Source organism: Copadichromis virginalis, linkage group LG15, assembly GCF_057382275.1.
Source record: "Copadichromis virginalis isolate Kocher_CV1m ecotype Utaka linkage group LG15, C_Virginalis_male_GT1.1, whole genome shotgun sequence".
Taxonomy (NCBI): domain Eukaryota; kingdom Metazoa; phylum Chordata; class Actinopteri; order Cichliformes; family Cichlidae; genus Copadichromis; species Copadichromis virginalis.
The window spans coordinates 28,630,612-28,640,353 of record NC_140632.1 but is presented as its reverse complement, the minus strand read 5'-3'; the positions used below and the strand labels follow the sequence as shown (position 1 = coordinate 28,640,353).

The 9,742-nt window shown below is 40.4% G+C and overlaps 1 protein-coding gene across 3 annotated transcripts in view; it reads right to left on the bottom strand.

Moving 5' to 3' along the window:
• Positions 1 to 388: 388 nt before the first annotated feature.
• Positions 389 to 9,742, bottom strand: part of cd2ap (CD2-associated protein) — a 111,302-nt gene continuing 101,948 nt past the window's right edge. For 2 of the 3 annotated variants that reach the window (XM_085432838.1, XM_085432841.1), the window contains 4 exons: positions 9,442 to 9,534; positions 6,982 to 7,160; positions 6,449 to 6,512; positions 389 to 4,144 (listed from right to left, as the gene is read on the bottom strand). In XM_085432838.1, the coding sequence (XP_085288964.1) occupies positions 4,103 to 4,144; positions 6,449 to 6,512; positions 6,982 to 7,160; positions 9,442 to 9,534 (378 nt within the window). In that variant the 3' untranslated portion in view covers positions 389 to 4,102. The remainder of the gene's footprint in view (positions 4,145 to 6,448; positions 6,513 to 6,981; positions 7,161 to 9,441; positions 9,535 to 9,742) is intronic. The other variant, XM_085432840.1, reaches the window with a different exon arrangement.

The following is a 9,742-nucleotide window of genomic DNA, read 5'->3' as shown; positions in this document are numbered from 1 at the left end:
GCACAAGTTCATGTCTATGTCTTGAGGCAACATTAGAAATGTAAATTTTTATCCTGCGTCTCTAAAACTCCACACTTGTGTCTACAATATCCTATTATTTAAACCCACCAGGTTCACACTTGCATATTTAAACGCACATACTCACGAGCAGACGTACTATTATAGACAGAATCTGTCAGCTGAGGATAAGTTCACTGGGAGCTGCATTTCCTCAGAAAACTCACTGACTCTCTCTCAGTCAGCGGTCAATATTTTCCACTCAATATTTCCCTGAATGTTTTAAAGAACTCAAGCATGAAAAGGTCTCAGGATTGTTGTGGGTCCATGCAAACCTTTAAGTGAAATACAATTTCAAAAGCAGAGACAAAAAAGAAAAAGGAAGCATCTGTGACAGTAAATAAAGATGATGTTTATTCATTTTTGCAAAGAATCTCAGCTCATGCAAGGATACAGCTCTTGTAAACAAAATCACTTGAAAATATGTTATAAATGTGCACACATTTCTTATTTTCTTGGTGTCAAAATCTGGAATGTAAAATATGCAAAAGTCATATTACAGATGTTCCGTAAATAGCCATCACCTAAAACGTCCCCTCTCTTGTTTCCCACATTAGCCTATTGCCTGGCCACACTGCATTAAGAGCCACACTTGTTCAAAGCCAGAAATCCATGTATTGTGTGAGTGCATGACCACTCAGGTCAGATCACAAAGCATCAAAGTGGCCACTGTGGGGCTTAGATTCTTCTCCAACACAATCATGGACAGTTCCAGTCGAGCATTTGCACACAGAATCAGGCCCGGCAAAGACTTCAAAGTACAAAGAGATGGTTTTTTTTTTAAGACATTTGTGAGATATGTACAACAACATTAAGACAAAGATACAAACAACAGTAACAGGTTTTTGTCCTTGTGGTAGCACAATGTGGAACATCTAACCTGGAAACGAAACTTACGAGTGTCAGAATTTAAACATCCCTGTAACTTGCAGTGAAGCCAGAGGTGGATGCACTTGGTACTGTGCTGCTCTCAGTTTCTCAGTTAAGCTGTTGAACATTGTGAGAGTCAGGGCTACAGAATGGAGCTAGAGCGTAAGCAGTATGAAGACAGACATCAGCCCGACTGCTCAAAACACCTCAACTGCCTCCTTTCTACTTGGAGCAGTGCACCCTCTCAAATGATTGAGCTCCTCATCCCAACTAACTTATTAATCTCCATTCATGAATACATTACAGAGGCACATTCATTCCCAAACTGGAGCTGGACATCCTCCACCTTTTCCAGCTGAGAACCATTGCATCCATCTTTGAAGGTGCCAATATTTATCCCAGCCAATTTGCAATCAGCTGCAAACTGTTGAAACAATATAATACATGAAATGTTAAAACTGAGAAATCTGTTTTTTGTTTTGTTTTTTTAAATTACAAGCTCCTTTTAAATTTGATACCAGCAATGAATTATAAATAAGCTGAGAAAGGGCCATGTTTGTTACTAGGTTGCATTACCTCTTCTTCTTTGATCAGTGCACAGTTTATGGGAGCTGGCATGGCTAGTAGCTGTATATGTAAATTTTACTTCATAGAAATTCCAAATAATCCAAAACTCTTGTTAAAAAAAAATCATTGTTTGATTTAAAATCCACTGTGATAGTGTACAGAGGCAAAACTACAAGAAGTACTCATGGACATAAAGTGCTTTTAAAAAAGGTTCTCAGTTTCAACATTTGATGCTGTTTTTGCGCTCTTCTACATTTTGTTTTTAATTTCCATTTCACACTGTGTGCAAAGGTTTCAGATGATTTGTGTACTCAAACATACAGTGAATCATGGAAACTATGGATGGTGCACCTCCCAACTCCACAAAAATGTTTTGTTATAATGATCCCTGCAGGAACAAGTGGACCCAAATTATGGCAGAAATATACTCCTATGAACAAATATATTCAGCTTCCAGTTAGAACTGACTGAGTTTGGCCTTCTGCGTTAGTGATACCATGCTCTACATTTCTGTACCCCTAAACATCATGACAAGTGAGAAAAATCCAGTTACCTTTCTTAACTGTAGCAGTACTTCCAGCTATAGAAACTGCCTGAGATTTAACGACAGTTGTTTGCTCAATGTCCAGTAAAAAGCAGTAACTTCTAATCTTTATTTAACTCCATCTTAAAACCCCTAATGTGTAATTTTTCAGATTGTAGACTCCTAGTGGTCAGCCCTGCTCACTTTATAAAGCTTAATTTAATCATCAGTCAGTTAATTGACTGATTCATTTGATGCCTCATACAGCAATCAGCCACTGCATTGAAACCACTACTGGGTGAAGTGAACGACACTGACCATCATGTTATGAAGAAATGTTGGATTTCTGGCATCATTACTGTAATAGACCAAACACATGAGAGGTGCTCAAAGTACTTCTCCAATCTGAAACCCGTTGAACACCGCCAACTCCCAGATGCCACAGGTCTTTCCTGGAGCTCCTCCTGAGCTCTTCTGTGTCACTTTGGTGGCACAGGCAGAAGTGACACAATATTGGGAAAATGGTTTTAATGTTATGGCTAATTGGTGCATGATAAACATGGCTGTGGCAAGTTGTGCAGGCATTTGAAGTGGAAATGTGGAAACACAAAATTTAGCCTAGGGTGTGGCAGCGCAGTGTGCTGTAACTATACACTGACAAACATGACAAACCAACTACTAGTTCAAATCATGGTAGTGCAAATCTGGTGGATGTATGTATGCATGTAACTTTAAGTCTGCTGAAACATTACGGATCAAGCTGCATGACACTTATACCCATCATCCATGCTAACATGGCTAAAAACACACTAGTTGACCCATATCGCACCAGTTTCCACCAGGATAATCTCATTCTTCAGCAGTGTTTTATCATCAGACGATTAAAAGGGGGAAGAAAAAAAAAAGGACGTGAGTGAATTTCGCCGCTTCATCATGTTCTTCCAGTTAGTTTAACCCATGTGTCTGGAATGTGGAGTTGTAGATTAAACATAAGAGGGAGGGGGTAGTCGGCTGAGCAAAAAGACACCAGACGATTTAGCAGGAAACAAAGATGGATGAGAGTAAGGAAGGTGGAGGTAGAAATGACAGGGATGGGAGAGAGCTATGAATAGACAAGCGAGTAGCAGAGATGATCGTAATGAGGCTGCCTTTTCAGAAGAATGTAGTCCCTCCTTCCTCGTGCCTTTCTTGCATTTTATGACTCTGGCTAAGTTTTTTGTGTTTTTCTCACAAAAATAGAAGAGCCAGCATAGAAGAGGCCCTCTATATAATATTTGACTAAGCGTGTCAGTAGATTTAAAAATATAGATATACAATATCATGCTGCAAATATTCCAGATCCCATTACAAACATTTAATAGATTGTTTTTTTGTTTGTTTTTTTCTGAAACAGGCACAGTAGTGTTATTCTGGGTAGGAATGCTAGAAAACATCAAAAGACAACAAAAAAGAAACGCGAGAGCTTGCTCTGACACGCTGCAGCCATGTGGTGGTGCTGTGCTGACAGGCGCCGTGCAAGAAAGAAAAACGCATTTTAATCTGAAGATGAAAACTCAAATAATCAAATCTGTTTAAAATAAATTTTTGTGCATTATAAAAATCAAAAAGAAATTAGGCAAGGAAAACGAGCACCCTCTGCTTTACACAAAGTCAGTAGTACTGGGAGCATCCCTGAGGAGTTCAAGGAACGCCAGAGTGATTGGAAAAGAGCCAGAGCAGCAGAGTTGTGAGTCCAGCGCAGTAGTTTGAAGTAAGGCCTCGGGTTTTTTTTCTTTTTGTATTGGCAAAAGTTTAAAAAAAAAAAAAAAAGAAAGAAAAGAGAGAGAGAGGAACATATACATCTGTAACTTACACCTAGCTTGAAAAAAATCTTATGTGCAAAATGTAAATCTTACAAATATGGAGAGTGAGTTTGTTTGTTTTTGTAGATCACTGAACAAGGATTGTGCTTGAGGTGGGTGGATTTCTCCACCCTCTCTCCCTCCATTTGACCATCCATACATCGCTGCCCTCCTGCTCTCCTGTTGATCGACGGGCAGGCCAGCAGCTGACCCCGAGGACTGCCGTTGATTAGATCAAGGAGTTTCACGTCGAGTGGATGGTTCGCTTTAGCTTCTCGATCTCCATCTGTGAAGAAAAAATAAACTTCTTACAGTTGGTGTGTAGGGTGGGGATGCATGGAGCTACACTGTGTCCAATGAAGTAGCTGTTTGGCTATGCAGAGAGAGGAACAACGGAACAACACTGTGCACACCTCTCCAACGAGGCCAAAAACATGTTATCAAGGCTACAAATGTAGCACAATGTTTGTACTGTTGGAGAAAGAGGCAGTAAAAAAAAAAAATCCTCAAAAGAAAGTGTAAATTATAAAACACAGATTTATATGCAGGGTCATCTGATTTCAAATTGGTTCAATTCCACAGCCGTTTACCAGGAACACTCCTTACTGTTAGAGCAGATTTGTAACTTTCACAATGATTTCTCCCATTTTATGGCTCATGCTCTGCAGGACATGACATGCCGCGAATGAGCCGATGCCAGAGACCTCCAGAGGTCACGCAGAGTGCAGGTATTCAAAATAACTTCAAATTAAGTGATTGGTCATAATGTTTTGCCCCATATCACACTGAAAAGGCGCTGCAGCCATATTCGATTTGCCAGAGTAGATTGAGCTTGTGAGTCAGTTATTGTCATTATCCCTCTGTGAGGTACAGTGGCATCCTGCTGTGGGGCTTTTCCACTGGTGGGGATTAGGAGAATTGAATGACAATGAAAGCACAAGCCGGAGGAAAACCTGAACGGCACGGCCAACGTCTTTGACGAGGATGAGGAAGCTGAGGTGGAAGCTGAAGTTAACTGCAGGGGGGCTTAAACTAATCTGCAGTTATGTTTCTCTGTATGCGAGTCTGACCCTGCGTGGGGCTCTCTGCGGGGGACCCCTCCTCCTGTGATCCAATTTATATTGGTGCCCTGTTGAAGACAGAAAGGTCGGCCGGGCAGAGTGGACCAACCTTCAATCTCTCAGTTTAACATGAGCAGCACATGGACGCTGAATGTGTTCTCAACAGTCAGGGAGTGTAGTTAGCCTAGAGGCGTATCCTCGGTCATCAGTTTTCTTTCTTTAATTTTAAGTGAATGATTTAAATATTCATTCTTGACGTTCTGCACAGAACTTGATTTTTAAGAAAGAAAAAAAAGGATCCATCAGGTAGCTGCTCACCTGGTGAAACATCAGCCTGAAATTTATAACGAAACCAGCTAACAGAAAAACCCTCTCTACTAATGTCTCTCTCACAGACATCATGCTCAGAGAGCCTGTCTGTTTAAGGCAGAATTCCTGACAGGATCGGGGAAAAACCCAGAATTCCTGTGGTGTTTAATTCCACAATATGTGGGATTAAACACCACAGATGTTATACTACAGTTCTCTTTTCACCTCCAAAACCCTGGATCCCACAGTTCCTACGATGCAACTTAAACATGTTCGCTGAATAACCGCCCTGTTTTAACGATAAACATTGTCCATTGTAGGTGCTTTTTGTCATTAGCACAGGAAAAAAAAAGGCCCAAATAATGCTGATCCATCCCAAACTCCTTTACTTTCATTATCTGAAGCTCAAACTGGAGCTGAGAAGAACCATAAACACAACTCTGAATAATCTGAGCTTAGAGTTAGCAAACACATTGCACAACACTCATGCTTTTATGAGCTGATGGGACAACTCAGGACAGACAGTAACCGTTATGTGTATAGCTGGTGCAGTGTGTCCCTTAAGGGCTTAATGTGTTATTAAACAGTTACATTTCTTTACATGTGTAAAGGGAAAAAACCGAAGGCTTCATGTGTGCATGATGCTGTGGGGATGAAATCTTTAAAACTCGTAAATGCAGCCAGTTTTTTTTTATTTTTTTATTATTGTTTTGATTTTCATTAACGTGTGAGTGTTGACCAGGAAGGAAGAGGAAATAATCTGCTGCTGGTAATAAACTAAGGACACTCAACACATGCCAACGCATAGACTGCGAAATGAAACAATGCTGTTTTTGCACTTTCAACCCTGAGGCAGTATGTGCTTTGAGCAAAAATATTCAATTGGTACTGATGTCAGCAGATGAGAAGAGTTTAATGAAGACGGACGGACTGGAGTGCTTTGGTGTTTTGCTGTCAGCAGGTCTTAACATTAATGAACAATGACTAATTATTGCATGCATTCATGTGTTCACTCATTATTTAGTGGATGTAATAAGTTACATTTAGACGGTCCCAGCTGTGATCACATAGAACTTCTATTACTGAGTCAGTAGAAAGTCACTAGTGTACAGAGCTGGATGCTGTTCACGTGTGCACAAAAAGCATCAATATTTGTCTAAACTAATGGGTCTAATGAATGTGGACAGCTCAGCCTGTGTTTCAGTTGCGAGCTATACTACCTGCAGGGACACACGCTTTTGCCTTTCGTCATCCAGCTCTCCTCGAAGCTCAGTGATCTCTTTCCTGGAAATAAACGAACAGAGATGTGCAACCTTAGCATGTGGCTACCTTAGCAGCGAATATCATAAATATCTAAACACTTTCTTCCTTTAAACACACCTCAGAACCAGTTTCAGTGCCTCAAATGAACTTTGAGTTAATGTCGTCAGAATCCAAAAGACACATATTATAATACTTATTATAAAAAGCCAGGATGGTTTTAAAGAGAATGATGGTTGGAAAATGCTTGAGGCGATAAATCAGCTCGACAGAAACGGTAGCTATTGCTAATTCAGAGATACAGGAGTACGCATTACCATTTCAGTGGTATTGGGTTTGGCAGTGGCGTAATAATTTGATGTAAATCATATATTTATGTATGTTTTATTTATAATAATGTTTTATTATTTTATAAGGTCAGAACCTTGAAGAACAATTTTAGCTTTCCATTCCTGTCCTGCCCTCAAACCTTATCAGGCTCATGTGTCCTTACATTTGCTGGGACTTGAGCAGTTCCACCGTGAGCTGCAGCTCCTTCATCTGGCTCCTCAGCTCCTCCAGCTGGGAGCTCGACTCCTCATGCTCCACCTTCGCCTTGCTGCCCAGAGAGGCTCCGAAGTCTCCGAAGTCAGGCTTGTGGAATGACGGTGACAATAAGGTGTTTGTGGAAGGCTATTAAGACATGAGAGGAGAAAAATGTAAGACAAGAATTTTCTGCAATAATTCTTTTTTGTGTGTCTGTTTTGACCTCCAATCTAAAACTAAATTTAATTGGATGTTTTTATCTTGTCATTATAATACCTGCACCCTCAGGGAAAAGTATCTGTGATGCAAATTTAATGGTGAGGCTCTCAAATTAAATCCACTGTGACAGCAGAGCAGATGAGGAATTTAAATCCAATGCTACAGTGTAGGAAGAAAAACACGGGGCTGATTTACACAATGTGTTTTCCAGTGAAGGGGGATATTCAGTCTTTATCACCCCATCGCACTTCGTGTCTTCATGTAGGTAAACAACACTGACTTAAAGCAAAATAACAAAGTGCTGTTTTTTGTAGCTACTTGTATTCAGTGAGCGTTTTCAGAAAAAGTGATGTAATGCTAAAAGGATTGTGTGACATGCCAAACTTTCCCTAAAAAGCCAACTTGGGGATAACTTTAGCTTTTAATTAGACAAATCTGAAAGCAGAGGACTTGAAAGGAACCAAACAGATGGAAGTCTCAAGATGAACAAACAGACTGTAGGTAATGTGTCAGGAAATAATCGGAGTATGTGAACTGTAAATGTGTGATGGTGAGAAATAGGAGTAGCAGGGGCTGAGCAACAGCTTGTTTGACACGGGTGTGACAACTTCCACTATGGTGGTTTATTCTGACCATACAATCAAGACATTGTTTTTACTGTTACACTTAAAAGAATCTGTATGTAGCTATGTACTCCAGATGTGCTGATGTGAGGCTTGCATTGGGTATTGGTCAGATACTGAGCCACAAAAGCTGGACTGGGTATTGGTGACGACAAGCCGATCCACGGTCCAATCACAAACAGCTTCAACTCGTTTTTTTCCCCCCAAAGTTTTTTATCTAACTGCAAACTGTGGTCAAAGTGAGCCAACATGACTGAAAAGGGCCAACAACAATGATGTTCCACTTCCTTTTGATTGTGCACTTGATTGCTTTCACTCTCATGCTCGGTCAGAGACCTTATTTGAGAAGCTAGAAGCAATAATAACACATAGTAATACACTGTGACTGAATATCATTCACTTCAGCTCTTTACTGCCAGCTGCACATCTGTGTGCAAACAGGAAAAGTGAAAAACATTAAATTTATTTTACTGTATTTATTCTGGGCCTGTTTTCATTTATCACTTCACTAACACTAACAAAGTACACAAAGCTGTGAGGATTCCTGACACATTCAATTCTCTTACTCACAGTGAGAGGTGCAGATTATTAATTCAACACTGGCATCAGTAATGGAGCAAGACCAGAGTGGAGTTCCAAGTTATCAACTAATGTTTGCAACCTTGATTGTGAAGCAGCATCTATGAACTAAGAAACCAAATACCACAAACATGACTGAGAGGTCCATTTGGTATGAAGGTTTATAGGATGCATCGAAAAACACCTTTTTGTACCGGGCTGAAAGAGCCGTGTTATGGTTTTGCATGTCAGCATTAACCATGTGATGTTGGCTTATCTGCTAGTTTGGATGTGTGACATTCATGGTGACAACATAGTGAATAAAAGGCTAGTCACCAAAGCCTACAGAGTGGTCACCACCAGTTCCTAGGGAAAAATATATAGAAAGCTCCTTATGATTGCTTTGGACCCTAGAATCTTGTTGCAGCTGTGGTTTGATTAGACGTCTTTGATTTGTCCATAAACATTATCCACCTGCTCTCTGAGGTATAGGGAAACTGAAAAGTGTGACACAAACCAAGAACGGAGACAGTCTGCCTTAAAAAATGAAACAGCTAAAGAAAGAAAAAGACAATCCCTTTTCATTTCATTTTTGGTGCAGCATCTTCTCTGCAACTGATTTACTCAGCAACCTCAAACTACTGCCAATGAGATGGCGACGACTTGCTTCCCTAACAACCAGCAGTTGCATCGCATCCAATATGGCGGACAACTTTTGACCAATGTCCACAATGTCACATTAGAAGCCTCAATGTGGACTGGAGTACCATGCTGACTTGATTTCAACATAAGCAGGCAGTGTGCTATACTGTTTAGTTCCTACCAGATTCACACAACACAAACCATCACTGCTGTGCTACCATCAGCAACGCCGCTGGCAACAGCTGCCATCGCTTCCACAGGTTTATACCCAAAGATCTGCTAAGACCATTCATTATTTGCTTCATTTCATGAGGCAGTTATGTCACTAAGCGGGCACCTGTAACTAAACTAAAGGTTTCCTCTAAACAGACATGAAATTAAATTACCTTTCTGGTTTCTGTTAGCTTTGGTTTGGCATCTTCTTCATCAATCTTAAAGGTTTTCTCCACACTCACTTCCTTGTTGGGCTGTAATGGAAACTGTGGAATCATGTTGGGATAAAATGTGCTGCTCGTGACAGGGAAAACAGGGAAAACAGGAAAAGCTGCAGAGTCCTGAAACGATTGCATCTGTCAATGACAGTTAACAGCTACACTATTAGCTCTAGTGTCATGGTAGGATTTGCAAGGAGTCTGCAGGTATAAAGAAGTTAGATTTTTAAAAGAAAAGACGCCAAACCTATGATAC